The sequence below is a fragment of the Apium graveolens genome, chromosome 6, assembly GCF_009905375.1.
Source record: "Apium graveolens cultivar Ventura chromosome 6, ASM990537v1, whole genome shotgun sequence".
Classification (NCBI taxonomy): Eukaryota; Viridiplantae; Streptophyta; class Magnoliopsida; order Apiales; family Apiaceae; genus Apium; species Apium graveolens.
This window is the reverse complement of record NC_133652.1, coordinates 247,273,333-247,294,907: the sequence shown is the minus strand read 5'-3', so window position 1 is coordinate 247,294,907 and position 21,575 is coordinate 247,273,333. Positions and strand designations below refer to the sequence as shown.

The 21,575-nt window shown below is 28.8% G+C and overlaps 1 protein-coding gene across 1 annotated transcript; it reads left to right on the top strand.

Moving 5' to 3' along the window:
- The first annotated feature begins 8,851 nt into the window (after nucleotides 1–8,851).
- On the top strand, nucleotides 8,852–16,239 carry LOC141665871 (delta(12) fatty acid desaturase FAD2-like). The gene is made up of 4 exons (XM_074471854.1): nucleotides 8,852–9,175; nucleotides 9,790–9,824; nucleotides 14,962–15,015; nucleotides 15,102–16,239. Exons 1-4 carry the CDS (start codon nucleotides 8,852–8,854, stop codon nucleotides 16,237–16,239), a joined length of 1,551 nt encoding a protein of 516 aa, XP_074327955.1.
- The last annotated feature ends 5,336 nt before the right edge of the window (nucleotides 16,240–21,575 follow it).

The following is a 21,575-nucleotide window of genomic DNA, read 5'->3' as shown; positions in this document are numbered from 1 at the left end:
AATACTCCTACTATCAAAACAATAACCATACCAGATAATACTATCAACGCCATCACCCTAAAGGATCGTGTAACCTTTACCAAAGAATATACCGAGTCCTTTGAAAAGATACAAAAGTACTATGATTATAAAACCAATACTACAATCCTGAGAAATGGGAAATTTAGAAAATACCCAAGGTATATCTGTAGGGAAAACGCAGATTCAACTGTAGTAAAAAACCTATTACTCTTAGGATTTATTGACAAAATAATGGTAGATGAAACCTTATCAAGTATAGCACAACTACCATCAACTATAACACAAAGCCTTCAATCTTACATGAATTCATACGGACCAGGAGGAATTTATGGTATACAGGTTTTTGATGCCTGTACTGACTTAACAGGAAAACCCATATTACTCTGTCAAATATTTAAGTATGGCAGGAATACTACTATAGAAGGTGAAAATACTAGCCTAAAGACGGGCATGGCATGTACAATAGAGCAATTTGGCGACTGGTTGTGTAACAAGAGAGCAATCGGCATAGCAATATTGAAGTCTAAACTTGAAGATATGATACGAGGAGGAAAGGCATGTGTCATTGGCACAAGTAAAGGTGGATTAGCAGAAGAAATACTAACTATTTATTATAATAATGATATAATTAGCAGGGATACTACAGCTTTGAACGAAATGCATGCAAGATTATCAGATTTAAAGCACAATCATGCTCAGAAGACAAAGGAAATTTATCAGAATTTATTATCAGATTTTGCATAGATATTTGTTAGGCCCTGAAAGGGTGACCTAACCATATAATACAATGTAATATTATTTGATGAAAGTTAGGCCCAATAGAATTTGGTGACCTAACAATGTAATAATAACGATGAATTGATAGGCCCAATAAGAATTGGTGACCTATGGATATTACAAATAATATTTCGGCCCAATGAGAATTGGTGACTGAAAGCATATTACAAATGATATTTCGGCCCAATGAGAATTGGTGACTGAAAGCATATTACAAATGATATTTTGGCCCAATAAGAATTGGTGACTGAAAACATATTACAAATGACACTACGGCCCAAATTATATTGGTGACTGTAAAAAAAAAAAAAATTCTCAGGAAAAAGAAAAAGACAGCAGCAACAAAGAAGAAAGGTTACTAGAAGAAAAAGACAGCAGCAGAAAAGACAAGGACATTTACCAGAAATTTTATCTCTAAAGTCAAAAAGAAGGTGGAATGGCAGACAAAATACAGAAAGTGGATTCAGCTTTTGAAAAAGAGGAAAGAAAAAGAACGGAGGAAATTAAAAGGGAATCTTAGAAATAGAAATTAGTAGAATCAACAGAGATGGGAAAACTCTATAAAAGCCATCTTGTAAATCAAGAAGGGATATCGAAAGTTTTCATTAATAGAAATGGCTGTTTATAAATTTTCTATGAGTAGCTAAACCCTTTACTCTACAATCTCTATACAAGAAAATATTGTGAGATAAAAGTAAATATTATACTATATCTATGTTTAGTAATTGTTAAGACAGATATAATATTTTATTAAGTGTTTTAGAGGATATCCCAGGCGATCCCAAGGTCAGGCTATATCCCGAGGAAGCGAGAAGGGAAGGAGAGCCAAGACAGGTTGACAGCCATAGGTGATCTAGGATACTTATAAGGTATTATTCTGAATTTATGATTGCTAAATTATGATAATAGTAGAATGTTTATGGAACAGATCACAATATGAGTATTGTTATGAGGTTGTAGACATTTAAATGAAATATGTTGATTTTTGAATTTAGTCATGAATATAATTGTTTATTATATATATCTGTGTGCCTTCCCTTTTTAGGGTTATCAGATATAAAAAACGATCCCCACGAATTTGGTTTGGTATCAGAGCTAGAAAATAGGCCGGAAAAATGAACAGTAAATTACTGTAGCAAAAATTTCGGAATGAATAGTAACCGATGAATAGTAAAAAATGAATAGTAAAAATGAAATATTAAATTAAATGAGACCTCCAGCAAAATTACTAAAAAATAAGAATAAAAGTTATAAATCTAAAATAATAGCAAATCTATTAATTTATTTTATAGTAGAGAATAAAGAAACGAAACAAATGTGTAAGAAAAATCTATATAGACAATTAATATATTTATATAAATAAAATAAATATTATATTCATGGAAGCTTATAAGTTAGAAAGTATTAAACTAATAGCAGATAAAAACTTTACTTTTAATAAAGATATAAATCAACATATTGAAAGTTGTAAAATAAGTATGCAAATAATAAATGAAAAATTAGATATTATAGTTAGGTTACGAACAATGTTGGAAGAGAGAGATAAAAAAATTAGAAGACTAGAAGAAGAAAAACTTTTAATAAAACGAGAAAAATTTATTAAAGAAACTAATTTAGAAATTCAAATAAAAGAATTAAAAGAAGTATTAACTGAACAATATAAATTAATAAATGATTTAAGGCAAAAAATTTAAAAAATGAATTGGATAGATCCAAATGCAATAACTAGAAATAATAGAAAAATAAAAGAATTAATAAAAAATCAAGAAAAACTAGAAATAGAACTAGATAAATTGCAAGAAAGAAAAAATAAAATTGAATGGACAAGAGAAAATAGTGATGAAATAATAAGATGTTATCAACAACTTGGAAATATGATAATAACATTTAGAAATAATAAACTAAGAATTCAAGGACTTAAAAGAATAATTTTATCAAGTAATATAACTGGATAATAATACAGTTTGAAAAATGTCATTAGAGAAATCAAGTAAAACACAAGATGTATATTATCAAATGGATGAATACGAAGAAGGAACATCACAAACTCTAAGTTTTAAACCAGATATATATAATCAAATCCAAAGTGAAACAGAAGAACTAACAATAAAGAAGATATTCAAAACATCATATTTTGAAAGAAATAAAGAAGTTAGATATATAGTACAAAAACATGAAAATATAATAGACATAGATACAATAAATGGAAAAGCAAAAATAAATTTAATAACAGATGGTTTGATAAAAAGAGAACTATCTAAATTAAAACAAAAAGAAGCAAATAAACTAAAAAATATTTATTTTGGAGCAATAGAATTTACAATAAAAGCATATTTTCAGAAAAATATTGATACTCCTATACAAATATATGTACTAGACGATAGAATAATAGGAAATATACAAGATTCATTAATAGCATGGTGAAAGGAAACTTAATATATCAGAAATTAAAATTTATAATACAACCTGATTTTAGCATATCATTAAGAGATGAAAATAAAGAAAGATCTTTAACATTATATTATAAATTAGATGGAATAAAAATGCAAAAGGGAAGTAAAGTAATTAGTATAGAAACTAAAATAGTATATGCTATGACTGGAAACCATCATGTAAAGAAACAAACGGAATTAGGAATAATAGTACCAAAATTATATAATGATATATTAGAAAAAATTGAACATAAAGAAGAATCTCAAATAACAATCCCAGAAGAATTTACAATAGACTTTAGTAATAGACAAATAATTCCAACACAAAGAATTAAACCAATATTAGAAGGATCTAGATTAAGTTTTAGAAGAGAACACAACCCTATAAAACTAGTTAGATCAATGAGTATGACCAGTAGAAAATTAGATTTAATAAAATTACCGTGTTACGAATCAAATATATTACGAATAAAAACAATAATATTTAATGGAATATTTGCCAAAGAAGTCATAACAGAAATAAATACCGGAGCAACAAAAAGTCAAATACATATAACTGAAGTTGACTCAAACAAATGTGAGGAAATAGAACCTCAAATAATAACTGAACCAAATAGTTCGAGAGAAACAATAATAACAAAATGTATAAAATTAAGATTAAAAATTTTAGACTTAGAATATAATATAAGCCTAGGAGTAATAGAAAATGACGTTAGTTATCAACTATTATTAGGAATGGATTTCTTAAATGAAATAAAATATAATATAACCAATGAAGGAATAGAAATAAATGATCAGAATAAATTAAGATTTATAGACAGAATATGAACCCTGAAAAGGAAATAAATGAAAAGAAAGATGAAATAGAAACTATTAATAGGATAATAAAAGAAACATTAATTATGTCTCAAGAAAAAGAACTACAATACTTAAAAGAAAAAGAAAAACTAGAGGAAGAAGTAAAAGAATTAGAGAAAATAAAAGGTAAGAAAAGAAAAATATGGATAATTAAAGGAGAATGGAGAAAACGAGTCTATAAATATGAATAATACTGAAAACCAAATAAAAGATATTTGGAACGAAATATTTATAAAAGAAAGTTTAAACGCTATATTAAAAAAGATGGAAGAAAATCAAGAAATTAGTAGAAAGATAATTAAGGAAGAAATAACAGCGTTATGGAATATATCAGAAATCTCAATCTTTAAACAAATATTAGATAAGTTAACTATTATACAAAATAATTTAGAACAAAATAAAGAAAAGAAAATAATTAAAGACGAAACAGAAGAACCAGAACTAGTACCTATAACAGTAATAGGAAGAACTAAAGAACCTATATTAATGGATATAAGCAAATCAAAACCGAAAATAACTATAGGGGTTAAAAGAACAATAAATGGTTTAGCAGAGCTTCATAAATCAGGAAAATTCTAGGAAAATGTCTATAGCTGAACATAGTGCTATAACATTTCTTAAAAAACATGGAAAAGAGTTACTGGAAAAAGAAAGACAAAAATATGAACCTATAAAACAAGAAATAAGAGAAGATGAACTAAAAGAATTAAGAAAAGAAAATGCTAAATTAAAAACTAAAACTAATATAGAATGGTTAAATAAATATAAATTTTATAAAAAAAAATATAAAACTCAAAAGAAAGAATTAAAAGAAACAAAGTTAGAAGTAATAAATATATTAAAAGAAATAGATAATTTAAAAAATGAGATTAATCAATTAAAAATAGAATTAAAAGAAAAGGAAAATATTAAGTCTAACGATAGTAATTCAGAAACGAACAAAGAACAAGATGAGAGCAGTAATACAAGTAAATCAGATAGTAATCTAGGAGAAGAATGATTAAATTACTTAGAGGAATCAGATAATGAGGAAAAGGAAATAGTAATAAAAGAAAATAAAGAAATATTAGAAGCCCTCGGAAAAACCGTAAATGCAATAATAACAAATGAAGAGAAAAGCGATGAAAGTGATATTGAAGAAAGAAAAACTTCACATAAACAAACAAATTATGAAACCGAATCAGATAACGATGCATACCCAGAAGAAGAAATAGAAGATCATATAATAACTAAAAATAATATTAAAATGCCAGGAAATATACCTATAGGACAACAAAATGAAGTACAAGATTTCATAGGATCAATACACCCAGGAATAAATATAAATGGATATTTTCTAGATTTAGATAATGTCTACGACGATCAAGAAATAAGTAGAAGAATAAAAGACTGGAATTTAGGGATGTATATAGCCTTAATGAATTCAAAAAATATAGAAGATCTGGATTATGTTTTTGAACTAATATCAAAAACAATTATAGGAAAAGCAGCATTTTGGTTAGAAAATATTATTTATGAATTAAAGGGACAAGTAAGAACGTATGCTAGAAGCTGGAAAGATACGTTAAACGTATTTGATATATTATTAAAAAGAGAATTTCTAGGAGAAAGATGGTTTGTAGCTCAAGAAAATATAACAGTAGAAAGAAAATTAGAAATAACAATGTATCTAAATAATATGAAATGTTGTAGGATTAGTAAATTACCAGAATATACTATAAGTTTTACTAAATTCTTTTATGAAGCTAAGTTTTTACCTAATGAAAGCTTAGTATATCAATAACTGTATTATGATCATCTACCTTCACCTTATAATACCGAAATAACTAAAGAATATAATAATCTAGAACCTAAAGAAAATACATTAGGAGAAAGAATTAGATTATTAAGAGCATATTTAACTCGAAAATGTGAAGAATATAGAATTCAACAGAAAATTAAAAAGGATAAAAAACAAGGATTAAGAGAAATCTGTAATTTTACGGAGAAAAAATTAATATTTGGATGTGATAATCAAGATTATAAAACTAGAAAGAAGTATAGGAAACATAGGAAACTAGATTATAATAATCAAAATGAATATTATAGAAAACAAAATAAAACCTATAGACCTTATAAACCATTTAATCGAAGATTTAAAAGAAGAAAATTTAAAAAATATAGAAATACTCCTGAAAATAGAAAGAGATTTAGATATAAGAGAAAGTTTAGAAAAAGAAATAAAATAAAAATAGCAGATTGTAAATGTTGGAATTGTAATGAAAAGGGACATTATGCAAATAAGTGTCCTAAATTACAGCAAAAAGGAGTAAAATACATAGATACCACTGAATTAATAATGAAACTAGAATACATAAGAGAAGATAACAATAACTGGTATGATGAAGAAGTATTCTATATAAGTGAAACAGAACCAGAAGAAATAAATTATATAAATGAAAATGATAGTAATAATGAAAGTTTAACTACTGAATAGAATAAAATGGTAGCTATATATATTGAAGCACAGGTAGAATATAAACCTACGAAATATATAAAACAAAAGATATTTATAGATAGCGGAGCAGATATTTGTTTAGCTAAAGAAGAAGTATTTACTCAACACAAATGGAAACGTACAAAAAATAGAATAATAGTAACAGGATTCAATAACCATAAAAAAGAGATAGATATAATAGCAGAAAATGTAAGATTTATATTAGGAAAAATAAGGTTTAGGTTACCTATAATATACCAAGAAAATAATATGAAACAACAAATGTTACTAGGAAATAACTTTTTAGATTCTTTTAAAACTCAAATAATAAAACAAGATAGGATAAGTTTGCTAACACCTTGCGAAAAATGGATAGTATTAAAAAGAATAATACCTGTAAAATCAATAGAAATAAGTAATATTAAAACAGAAAGAAAAATAAATTTAGAACTATTAAAATAAAAATATTTAAAGGCCTTAGAAATAAATTTTGGAGAACATCCAATGAAGTTATGGGAAAAAGAAAAAATATATGCTGAAATAAAACTAATAAACCCTAATGATATAATTAGAAACAGACCAATAAGATATAGCCCAACAGATCAAAAGGAGTTAGGAGTTCAAATAAAAGAATTATTAAACTTAGGACTAATACAAGAAAGTAAAAGTCCGCATAGTAGCCCAGCGTTTTTAGTAAGAAATCATAATGAAGTAAAAAGAGGAAAAGCTAGAATGGTAATAGATTATCGAGAACTAAATAAAAAGACTATATTTGATGGATATTTTTTACCATATAAAAGAAATTTAATCAACCAAACAAGTAATAAAAAATGGTTTAGTAAATTTGATTGTAAAAGTGGATACTGGCAAATAAAATTAACTAAGGAATCTAGATGTTTAACAGCATTTAGCGTTCCACAAGGACATTATGAATGGATAGTACTACCATTTGGATTAAGAACAGCTCCACAAATATTCCAAAGAAGAATGGATAAAATATTTAGAGAAATGAATGATTTTATTCTAGTATATATAGATGATATATTAATATTTAGTGATAATTTAACAGATCATTCAAAACATCTAGATATATTTATTCAGACTATTAGAAAACATGGAATATTGTTATCAGAAAAGAAATCAGAAATATTTAAACACAAAATAGAATATTTAGGATATATTATAGACTCTGAAGGAATTCAATTACAAGAACATATATCAACAAAAATAAAGAATTTTAAAGAAATTTTAGAAAATAAAAAAGAAGTACAACAATTCTTAGGAATAGTAAATTACGCTTCAGATTATATAAAAGATTTACCAAAATTAAGAAAACCACTACAAGATTTAATAAAGAAAAATAAAACTTTTGAGTGGAAGGAAGATCATACAAATGCAATAAGAGCATTAAAAACAAAGGTAGAAAATTTACCTAAACTACGATTACCCAAAGATAGTGATCAGTTAGAACTATTTACACATGCTAGTGATATAGGATGGGGAGCAGTATTAGTAGCTTTTGAAAAAGATGATATTGATAAAGAAAACCCTTTAATATGTGGATATGCAGCTGGAACGTGGAAACCCAATGAAAAGAATTATCATATTAATGAAAAGGAACTATTAGCTGTAAAATTAGGAATCAAAAGATTTCATTATCATTTACTACCTGCAAAATTTGTTGTAAGAACAGATAATACTCAAGTAAGATCATTTATATTCAATAAAATTGACCCTTTACCAGAATTAAATAAAAGAAGAAATTGGCAAGCATTTTTTAGTTGTTATGATTTTATTATTAAAAATATATCAGGTACTAAAAATATTCTTGCAGACTATCTTAGCAGGGAAAATGGAAAGTATTAGCAGTATTATGATACAGGTGGGAGAAGTAATTCAGAAGATAAAGGAAAAGAATGACCAGATAAACTTTATTAACGAAGAAATCAGCCAACTTACTACTACTTTAGAAGGAAAACTCAGAATATTAAACAACCTTCAAAAAACCCCAGAAACCTTTGTATCAAGATTAGCCAATACTCCTACTATCAAAACAATAACCATACCAGATAATACTATCAACGCCATCACCCTAAAGGATCGTGTAACCTTTACCAAAGAATATACCGAGTCCTTTGAAAAGATACAAAAGTACTATGATTATAAAACCAATACTACAATCCTGAGAAATGGGAAATTTGGAAAATACCCAAGGTATATCTGTAGGGAAAACGCAGATTCAACTGTAGTAAAAAACCTATTACTCTTAGGATTTATTGACAAAATAATGGTAGATGAAACCTTATCAAGTATAGCACAACTACCATCAACTATAACACAAAGCCTTCAATCTTACATGAATTCATACGGACCAGGAGGAATTTATGGTATACAGGTTTTTGATGCCTATACTGACTTAACAGGAAAATCCATATTACTCTGTCAAATATTTAAGTATGGCAGGAATACTACTATAGAAGGTGAAAATACTAGCCTAAAGACGGACATGGCATGTACAATAGAGCAATTTGGCGACTGGTTGTGTAACAAGAGAGCAATCGGCATAGCAACATTGAAGTCTAAACTTGAAGATATGATACGAGGAGGAAAGGCATGTGTCATTGGCACAAGTAAAGGTGGATTAGCAGAAGAAATACTAACTATTTATTATAATAATGATATAATCAGCAGGGATACTACAGCTTTGAACGAAATGCATGCAAGATTATCAGATTTAAAGCACAATCATGCTCAGAAGACAAAGGAAATTTATCAGAATTTATTATCAGGCCAAAGACGGAGACCAGTGGCAACTCTAAAGAATATAGCAACAAAAGAAGAAAGATGTTCTGATCCCTTTGCATAGATATTTGTTAGACCCTGAAAGGGTGACCTAACCATATAATACAATGTAATATTATTTGATGAAAATTAGGCCCAATAGAATTTGGTGACCTAACAATGTAATAATAACGATGAATTGATAGGCCCAATAAGAATTGGTGACCTATGGATATTACAAATAATATTTCGGCTCAATGAGAATTGGTGACTGAAAGCATATTACAAATGATATTTCGGCCCAATGAGAATTGGTGACTGAAAGCATATTACAAATGATATTTCGGCCCAATAAGAATTGGTGACTGAAAACATATTACAAATGACACTACGGCCCAAATTATATTGGTGACTGTAAAAAAAAAAAAAAAAAAAAATTCTCAGAAAAAAGAAAAAGACAGCAGCAACAAAGAAGAAAGGTTACTAGAAGAAAAAGACAGCAGCAGAAAAGACAAGGACATTTACCAGAAATTTTATCTCTAAAGTCAAAAAGAAGGTGGAATGGCAGACAAAATACAGAAAGTGGATTCAGCTTTTGAAAAAGAGGAAAGAAAAAGAACGGAGGAAATTAAAAGGGAATCTTAGAAATAGAAATTAGTAGAATCAAAAGAGATGGGAAAACTCTATAAAAGCCATCTTGTAAATCAAGAAGGGATATCGAAAGTTTTCATTAATAGAAATGGCTGTTTATAAATTTTCTATGAGTAGCTAAACCCTTTACTCTACAATCTCTATACAAGAAAATATTGTGAGATAAAAGTAAATATTATACTATATCTATGTTTAGTAATTGTTAAGACAGATATAATATTTTATTAAGTGTTTTAGAGGATATCCCAGGCGATCCCAAGGTCAGGTTATATCCCGAGGAAGCGAGAAGGGAAGGAGAGCCAAGACAGGTTGACAGCCATAGGTGATCTAGGATACTTATAAGGTATTATTCTGAATTTATGATTGCTAAATTATGATAATAGTAGAATGTTTATAGAACAGATCACAATATGAGTATTGTTATGAGGTTGTAGACATTTAAATGAAATATGTTGATTTTTGAATTTAGTCATGAATATAATTGTTTATTATATATATCTGTGTGCCTTCCCTTTTTAGGATTATTAGATATAAAAAACGATCCCCGCGAATTTGGGTAGTTGCAGGGAAGTGATTAACTAATTATTCGGATAACAAAAAGAATTTGTTGTTGACTTTCGTCTTTTGGGCCTCGGGACAAGCCTTTCGGATAACTGCAACTCCGCAAGTTGCTGGACCGGTATGAATTGAGAATAATACTAAGTTTTTAAAAATTATTTTCGAAATAGTTTTTGAATAATAAATTATTATTGTGATATTAAATATTTAATTATAAATAAAATAAATTTCTTTATATTAATATAAATTTTATTAATAGAAAAATGACACATGTAATTTTGAGAAATTGTTTGAGAATTATTTTGGAACAGAACATTGCTCATAAATTGAAGTATCGGACAATGCATGTTCTTTACATTGCAAGCTGGTCAAATAGATATTGTTGTTGTTAATTCATCGATTATTGTGCTTTAAATCAACTTGTAATTAATTAATTTGAGTTTGTAAGTTGGAAAGAGAAATAGACTTCAACCATCTAAATTGCTTTAAGATTTTGTTTGAAAATATGCATTTTACTTCCCGTTTTAAATTTTTATATTTATATTAAATGTTGAATGTGTTAAATTTAAAATAAAATTTAAATTGATTTTTTTCTCATCCAAACATGTTATTGTGGCCCAATCGAGAATTTTAATGAAATAAATATTTCCAAAAAATCGGAATTATCCAAAGAAAACAGAAAGAACTACATTATTTTTGTAATCATTAATGGTGAAAATGCATGAAAATAGGGAAACCAATATTCCATTGACCTACCTGTTGAGTGTCGAACGTGTACTGTACATGTTCCCTTTATTCTCCAATTGGGCATCATGGATAGACTACATATATGAAACAAAAGATTTTAAGTTTTAGTTTTTTATATGTGAATCTTTTTCGCGTGAAACACACAAGATAAATTAATTGAAGATGTAATATTGACTTTCTGAGCAGTGTTGGATGGACTACGGTAATAGTGTTGTAAAAATCATGAACCGGGTAAGATCAGATATGCTATTGATTTGAGATTAATTAAAATTCAGGATTTACTGAAAAGATTAATTGAAATAAAAATCGGAAGAATTATAATATTTAATTATATCTAATATGTTATTATAATTACAAGCTTAAAACTCATGCGATATACTATTCACACAGTTTTTTTAATATTATATATTTCTTAAAAAAATATTTTGAATTTAATTCTTAATTTTGTTCATTTAAAATTTTAAATAATACGACTTCATGATAATTATAGTAGTATACGTATATATTCATAACTTTTTAGAACATTTAAATTTATTTAGAGTGATAAGGTGGGAAAATATTATTATAACAACATTATTATTTTATTGAGGGTAAACATATAATGTCTCAATTATGTTGGAACCTTAAAAAATATTATTTTAGCATGATGATTACTTAATCAATTAACTATAACTCTATAAAAGGTATTTTAAAAAGATAATATTATTGATTGAACAATATAGTTTTATTGATAATTTTATGTGTATTTTTATAAAATAATATTTATGTTTTAATTAAAATTTGATTTTTTAGTTCACATCAATAGGTTACAATTGATATTTAGTCTAATATTAATTTTAAACTATGGATCAATAAGATAATTTTGTTTTGGACTAAATAAATAGTATATATGATTTTGTTTTTGTTGGTCGAATTATATTTTTAGTTTAGTTTTGTGTTAGTCTCAATCAATTGTATAATGTATTTTTTTATCTAGATAAATAAAATATACTATTTTGTTTATCCAAGTTCATTAGTATAATTTTTTAGCAGGATTGATAGTATTATTATTTTATATTAACCTGAGTCACATTATATCAACTAAATCTTAATAATTATATTTAGTTTGTTTAAATTTAATTTAGCCCCAAGTAACAAATTAGAATAATATAAAACTCGATATGAATTTAAATTTAAATTGGTATAAGAAGTTGAATTTAATATAAATTATAATGATATAGTGCTCGATATAAAATATATTTGAAATTGGTAAAGAAGTTGAGTTCAATATCAATTAGAATTAGAAGTGATTGACCCAGTAATTAAAATTAGAATAATTAAGTAAGGGTAATTAAGTAATTTCAGCAGTACCGACCGACTACCAAACTTTTAATATTTCGTCTATTATAATATAGTATAGTATATATAATAATTATTTATCAACATATATATATATATATTTATTATATAATTATTTCTATAATTATTCATATTAAAATTACTACTGAATTTTAATTTAAATAAATAATTATATATATACTCCAATAAAAGAAAATTCGTAAAAATTAATCGAATATCAAAAATTAAATTGATCCAGAACTTTGCATGAAATTAATCAGGAGTTGAATCGAGAATTTTTAGAATACTGTGTACATGATGAAACAATATTATAAGTTTTAGTTTTATATGTGAATCTTTTTAGTGCGGAACACACAAGATTAATTAACAGAAGATATAATGTTGACTTTATGAGCAGTGGTTTTTAAAGCCATAAATATAGTTTTAGTGAATAAAATATCTCTGACAAGTTGTTACTCCCTTCATTTTATATTATATGCCTTATTTTGATTTTTATGTAGTCAAATTAACTAGTTTTTTATTGATAATTAAGAACAATTTATGTATCATTTAAAAAAATTAAAAAATAAATTTTAAAGAAAATTAAAAATATTTTTTAATGATGTGAATTTTTAAATTTATTTAATAATAAATTAATAATAATTTACGGTTAAAATATGATAAAATTGACTATAAATTAGTTAAAACAAGACACATATTAAATAAATGAAGTAAAAGTTTTGCTAAAAATAATACTCTCTTCATTTCCTTTTAGTTATCACATTTTTTATCACTTAAATTATCTAATTTTTGACCAAAAATTAAGCAATACTCTTATATTATTTAAAAAAAATCAAATATAAACACTCTTATCAATTAAATTAACCAATTTTTATTCAATTATAAAATATTAATAAATTTCGATCAAATTTTGGTAAATTTGTCTGCACAAAAATCAAATATGAAAACTAAAATGAGACAGAGTGAGTATAATTAATTGTCTCCTAATGATTTAAGATACAAAAATTACTCATCATCTTGAACAACATTTTCATCCATGTCTTTTAAGTTAGTTTTTATTACTAAATGTACTTACAATGTTTTAAGAAATAAATTTTAAATTGGTAGAAAGTTGAAAAGAAAAGGAGAGACTTTTAGATATGAAGAGAATAGAGACCCATACATTTTTTAAGAAGAAGGTTTAGGAGTTTGTTGGAGTGTATTTTTATTAGACCCTCCTCAAATTTATTTAAGAGTGAATGTATTGGAATTGCTCTAAGATAATTTAATAAATGGATACAATTATTTTGTTTATAAATAATCATCACATAGGAAGTTAGGATCAAATTCGTGACATCTTGTAATAAGCATATACAAACTCAACAATTATATCAACAGTTTATTGGTTATATAACTATTATATATAATATATAATATATTTAACTCATTGTTTATTTACGCAAATTAATGAGTACTCTTTCTTCTTGTTACATAAATTCTTTAGTAATATAGTATGGGTTTTTTTATTCTGCACACATAATTGCTGACAATAAGTATGAAAATTCATAATTTTGGGATATTTTGATATGTATAATATTTATATTTGCAGGAGTTCATCATTATTATAAGAAGAAATTAATTAAAAGGACCTAAATTTATAATTTTTCATGTTCCCATAACAGAAAAATCGAACAATATATCTTATCTAGTAACTTGTGATAGCAGTTTTAGTTTTTCAGATTCCAGAAATTTGATCAATTCGATTAGTCAAATTTTATTAAGGAAAATAAAATATAAAGGCAGATAAATCGCCTATTAAAAATTTAATTGACTTTTTTAAATGCATTCATGAGGGAGACCGGAGTTGGGTTTACTACAAATTGTTGACCGGCTTTTGCACAATAAAATTTATTTTGTTGGAACAAATCAAGACCATATTAGTCGAGCTTAATAGAAACATTAAGTTAAGAATCAGTTTTTTTAAAAATCACTTCAGAAGCAAAACATTTTTAGGTTTTAATTGATATTGGAGTTATTCCATCTACATATAAATCCAGTTTTTATCTAAAAAATAACTTTGTTTGTTCAACTACGAACCAAAAAAGAAGTCCAAATATGGTAACAATCTTATTAAATCATGGGCGTGCTTGAAGACTAAATATAGAGATTGTTGCATCTGTCACTTAGTCAGCGGGTAGAATAGGCAACCATATCCAACAGAAAATGACACTATCTATAATGTCTTTAATTACAGCCATCCACAACGGTGGTGAGTTTGATGCGCCTATATATATTTATATACCTGCTGAATGCATGTACAATTGCAACAACTTCTTTGTGCAGTTGCTACGATACTCTTAAAGAAGTGTATCCAAGTTATATAGGCACTACTGCAAGGTACATATTGTTATCAAAGAACATATTATTATTATTATTATTATTGAACTGATTAACTGAATGTGTTATTACTAATATTATTGCAGAGACATGGAGCAAAAGTCGATTTCTGCGACAAAAAGAGCATCAAGATCTCCCCACGTAAAACCTCCGTTTACTTTGAGCGATGTTAAGAAAGCTGTTCCACCCCATTGTTTTGAGCGTTCTGCCATTCGCTCTTTGTCTTACCTTGTGTTAGATGTCTTGATTGGAATCACTCTTTACCAGATCGCCGCAACGTATATCTTAACATCGGATTTAGTACAGTCATCTAAGTTATTTTATATGACATCTTGGATTATTTACGCGGTGCTTCAAGGTTGTATTCTAGCTCGGTTTTGGGTTATAGGTCATGAATGTGGACACAATGCTTTTAGTGATTATCAATGGCTCGATGACACTGTCGGATTTATCACCCACTCTCTCGTCCTGTTTCCGTACTTCTCATTTAAGTACAGTCACCATCGCCACCACTCGAGAACTGGATCGCTTGAAGAAGAGGAATTCGACATCCCACTGCTCAAGTCTCAAGTTCCTTTTCTTTTCAGACACCTTAAAAACCCTGTAGCAAGAGTCTTGGTTGTTGCTGCAGTTCTAGCCGTTGCTGTGCCTCTCTACTTGCTCGTCAATTTCCGTGGTCGAGCTTATGATCAATTCGCCTCCCATTTTGATCCCTATAGTCCAATGTTTTCACGTAAGCAACGCGCTCAAGTCTTGCTTTCTGATGCTGGATGCTTGGCCGTGATTTTTGCACTTTACAAACTAGCTTTATTAAAAGGTTTCGCATGGGTGGCTTTCATTTACGGAGGACCTTACCTATTCACAAATGCCATGCTTATCATTGTGGCCGTACTTCAACACACAAACCCTCTTGTACCTTACTATGATTCCTCCGAGTGGGAATGGTTCAAGGGATCCATGGCTACCATTGATCGAGATTTCGGGTTTCTCAACACGGTGTTTCATCAGCAACCAAATACACATGTAGCACACCACTTCTTCCCAAAAATGCCACATTACCATGCAGTGGAAGCCACCAAGGCATTCAAACCTATATTGGGGGAGTTTTATCAGTATGATTACACACCATTCTATAAGTCACTATGGGATACCGTTAATGATTGTGTTTATGTTGAGGAAGATAAACAGAACAAAGGAATTTATTGGTATAACAATACGTTTTGAGTTGAGATGGCTGCAGGGTCTCTCCACAATCAATTGACTGGATTGTTACTTTCTTGACTAGCAAATAAAAACTAGAATTTAAATTCTGGGAGCTTGTCCCAGTATATATACCTTCTCTTTTAAGCATTGCACTGTATTATGATTTATCATAATAAATGTTAATTTATGCTATACAGGGAAACTAAGATGGCTAGCAATAGGGTCTGTATGTTAAATTGATTAATTCAGTATGATAGATTGTTGCAATACTCATAAAAGTTTGTGATGTGTTAAGGTTCTTATACATCCTATGTCCTAATATTCACGGCAAAATATATATAATGGGAATACAAACGTCTTAATACATTTGAGGTTTCAAATGTACATGAATAATTGTCCGTCTACTTCTAAATATTGTTTTACAGTAAAAGTGAGTCAAATTTTTTGGAGAAGAGAACTTATAATAGAACTGGGATAAGATTTTTTTGTGCGAACAAGAATAGAACCCTGCCTTTTACCCCTTTACGACATCAGGCTCTATTACAGATTTGCAGTCTGCATGTACTCTTTCTAAAAAGAACATGATAATCGGTGAACGTATTTATTTTTAAGAAATATAAATATATATATGGTAGCAATACATAAATGGCTCTCTTATATAGAGGTGCGTAGAGAACTCTTATTAAAATAATATAAATACATATTTATTTTATTTTTCATCTTACCAAATTAAAAAATGAAGTTGCACACTTTTTTTATTTAAAAAATCATTTAAATTTGATGAAATAGTTTAAAATGATTCTGTAGTAGAATCAAATAAACTCACACTTGTCCAAACTCATTTCACAGTAGAATCAAATTTAAAATTATTTTTTTTCAAATAAAACGTTTTATTATATTTAAATATAATTATTATTCTACATTAGCAACAAATTTGATGAAATTCTAGTATGAAATTAAGGATTCTCTACGGTTCTTTATATGAGAGAGCCCTCTCTTGAAAAAAAGGTATATATATATATATATATATAGATTATAGATGATGAAAGGTGGTCAATTCGACTAGATATATTCAGAGACTATAAGTATCTTCTTTTTTCTTCTTTCTATCAAACTTGTTTTCTTGCATTTACCACTTTGATTTAGTGAAAGACAATTCAACTTTAGAGCAAATTTAGAACTAATGTACCATTTCAACATATATAATTGATCTAACACCTAATATCATTTCACTAGAACCCTACCAAACAAAAGCTATGTTAACTCCATTGATGGAGTATTACTTTAGCTTGGAAAAGAAGAAATATAGAGATATGAATATATTGAGAAGAACTGAGAGTTTGTTACATTACTTTCTAATATATATAAGATAACTAAGCTTAAAACTGTATTGACTAACTTTTTTTTGAAGCAAAATATAATATTTAGCGATGTTGACTTAGGACGTTGACTTGCAGAAGTATTCTCATCACCCCCCTCAAGCTTGAGTGTGGGAAGAGAATGAGCACACCAAGCTTGGACACTAAATGAGACATGGAAAATGAAGGATTATCATTAGTAAAAAGATCAGCTGGTTGTTCCTTGAATGCAATATAAACGGTAGTGATCAATCCCTTCTCGAGTTTTTCACGAACGAGATGACAATCAATCTCGATATATTTTGTTCATTCGCGAAAGACAGGATTGGCAATAATGTACATAGCTGAATGATTATCACAAAATAAACGAACATGCTGCATATTTGAACACCCCAATTCCTAATACAAATTCAATAACCAGGTAATCTCACAACAGACATCAGCTAAAACTTCGGTAGAGGATCGAGACATTGTTGTCTGCTTTTTAGATTTCTAGGACAATAAGAAGACCCCATGGTAACACAATATCCAGTGAGAGATTGACAAATATCCAGTGAGAGATTGACATGAAAGAGGACAACCTCCCCAATCAGCATCTGCATAAGCTGTGAGTTGAAGAGGACTAGAAGTAGAAAGAAGAAGGACTTGCCCCAGAGTGTGCTTGAGATAGCGAACTACACGAAAGGCAGCATCCAAATGGCAATGTCGAGGAGAAGACAAAAATTACGACAGAACATGAACCGCATAAGATAGATCTGGACAATTAATTGAATAGTAAATAAGACGACCAACAAGCCTTCGATAAGGACCAGGATTAAACAGAAACAGTGAAGTAGTATTACTTAACAATGTATAATTTTGCTAAATGGGAACAGTAGCAAGTCTGGCATGTTCGAAAACAACATCCTTGATAATGTCAAGTGTATATTTATGTTGATTAAGATAAATGCCCTTATCTGAACGAGCAGCTTCAATGCCAAGGAAGTACTTAATTGGACCCAGATCTTTTAGTTTGAAATGACTGGCCAAATGAGTCTTGAACAGAGAAATTATATGTTGATCATTACCAACCACCTAAATGTCATCAACATAAACAAGAACTGCCAAAAAACTGGAGGATTCCAAAATGAACAAGCTATGGTCTGAGGTGGCCTGTTAGAATCCGTATAGGAGTAATACAGACTTGAACTTGATAAACCATTTTCGAGGGGACTGCTTCAACCCATATAAAGACTTAACCAGTTTACAAATAAGTGGAATTGGAGAAGAGTATGAAGCAAATTTAGAAGGCAAACAGTAACCTTGAGGAATGAACATATATACTTCCTCCTCTAAATCACCATATAGAAATGCAACATTCACGTCCATCTGTGTGACAGACCAATTATTAATAACATCCAATGAAAGAAGAACACGAACGGTAGACATTTTTGCAACTGGTGCAAACGTCTCAAAGTAGTCGAGGCCCACAGTTTGAGTAAAACCCGAGCAACCAACCGAGCTTTGTATCGTTCCAAAATACCATCTTGATTAAATTTCACCTTATATAGCCACTTACAGCTCACAACATTCTTGCCATGGGGAGAGGAACAATAACCTAGGTTTGATTAGATTCAAGAGCGGTAAGTTCAGCAGTCATGGCTTCACACCAGACAAGGTATTGACAGAAAATCTTGTAGGAAGCAGCTTCAGGAACAGAAGTGACATTACTAAGAAACACTTGATGTGCAGGAGTAAACTTCGAAAAATGATGCGCCTGAATAACTGATCAACTCAATACATTGGGTAAACCAACATAATCCTTAAATTTTGTCGGTATAGCTTTGAGCCTTGTACTTTATCGTGCAGGTTGTATGATAGGTACTGGGGTATCTATAGTGTAAACATGTTCTGAAGTAGATGAACCAGAATTGACACTGTTGGTAGTGGAGAGTTCTTTAAATCCGCTTTGAATCATAGTCATCAATTGATGACATTGAGCTGTTGTAAAGCCTGCAGATTCAGTATTTTTGACCTTGGCAGTTTGATCACTTGATTCAACAGCAACACTATAGGCATAAGCAGTTTTAATCTCAGGCTTTAACCTTGGTTTTGGTTTATCATGAAGCCTATGACAAGAAGGATATCCATGCACACACAAACATTTGTCCTTACCATGTCCTGTCATATGACATATTTCACACACAATTGAAGTATCAGGCATAACTCTATTGCCATCGCCCTGCCTTGCAATTCCGTTTTGATTATTGAAACTAGCAGATCTTCCTTGATTGTCATTATACCTCACAGAAAGAGCAACAGAATCTGTTGAAACAGAAGGATTATAACCTAGTTCCCTCTGATTTTCCTCTTGCAACAAAGACTGTAAGCTGCACTGAGACTAGGATTGGGTGTCATAAGTAGCAAATGACCCCTTATTGCAGTATATTGCTCAGAAAGTCCCATTAGAAATTGTGATAACTTGTTACTTTTTACTGAAAACATCAAGTTTTCTATTGAAATCACAAGTTCATTTGTCATAATCACAATGAAGAACAATTGAGAAAGCATCTGGTTCATTTAGGAACATTTGTCTGAGCAAATCTTATGGAGAAATCATCCCAAATGTCTTTAGCATTAGACATATACATAACACTCTGACGAATTTCAGATGAAATAAGGTTTAAAATCCATGAGATTACAATGTCATTGCATCGATTCCAGTGCAAAAGAAGAGTAGCATTAACAGGTTTATCATATGTTCCATCCATAAAACCTAACTTTAGCTTAGAGGAAAGAGCAATTCCCATAGATCTAAACCATTGATTATAGTTTTGCTCATTCAGAGTGATAGTAATCAATCTCAAACCTGGATGATCAGAAGGATGAAGGTAATATGGATGCATCAGTAACTGGAACATTTACAGATGTTGACACATTACTAGAGGAAACCTTCAAGTAAGATGGAGACGACGTCATTGTATGTTGAAATTGATGATAAAACAGTCACGATTTGAGAAGAATAGCTAAGTTTGTTACATTACTTTGAAACCCTTGAAATTATACGGAACGCTTGAAATTGTACGAAATTATGCAATTCGATGGCGATAGAGATCACACAAACGCTTCTCGACTAGTAGCAGCGGAATGAAATGAAGTATATAGAGATCTTAGCTCTGATACATGTTAGCTCTATTAATGGAGTATTAATTTAGCTTGGAGAAGAAGAAAAATAGGATCTGAGATATATTGAGAAGAACTGAAGTTTGTTTGCATTACTTTCGAACATATATAAACAACTAAGCTTACAGCCGTACTAACGTAACTTTTCTCTAGAAGCACAATAGAATATTTAGCTATGTTGACTAGGACGTTGACTTGCAGGAGTATTCTCATAAGACTTCTATTGATTTTATTAATTTTTTAGCTTTCATCCAATTCGCTAACCTACACTATATAAAATTACACAAAGTTAGAATAATGAAATTTAGCTTTGTTTTCTGCCGCTGCTTTTTTCACCAAGGAAATTTAGCGTACGCGGCATTTAGATTGCATAATTCATTTTAAATTCGTGAATTCAATTCCAAGAATTGAAATTCAGAATTTTGAATTTCTTTGAATTATTTGGTAATCATCAGAATTTCAAATGCAAAATCTTAAATTCTAACATTATCATTTAACTAATAGAATTTTATTTGAATATTTATTTCAAAATATTAATTTTGATAAAATACATTTTTATTAATTTCTAAATCATTATTAATTATCAATATTTGTCTCGTCATATTTAAAAATTAATATCCAGTTTTCAAGATTTACTTTACCAATTCCTATTTATTTTAATAACATCTGTTATTATATTTTTAATTTTTAAAAAACTATTCAAAATTCAAACAAAACAAAGGGAGTAACACATGACTCCTGAGACTCATCCTCAGGCCTAGACATCGACTGACATCAGTCACAAGCTCACAAGTCACAACCATCTTCATCAAAAAATCTCTTCCTCTCTACTCCCTC

Bases quoted from the DNA above. Each gene is read 5' to 3' on its own strand.
- LOC141665871 (XM_074471854.1), top strand. From the start codon at position 8,852: ATGGTAGATGAAACCTTATCAAGTATAGCACAACTACCATCAACTATA. The intron at 9,176-9,789 runs GCATGTGTCATT...AAAAATTCTCAG, and splicing joins ATATGATACGAGGAGGAAAG to AAAAAAGAAAAAGACAGCAG. The intron at 15,016-15,101 runs GTACATATTGTT...ATATTATTGCAG, and splicing joins TATATAGGCACTACTGCAAG to AGACATGGAGCAAAAGTCGA.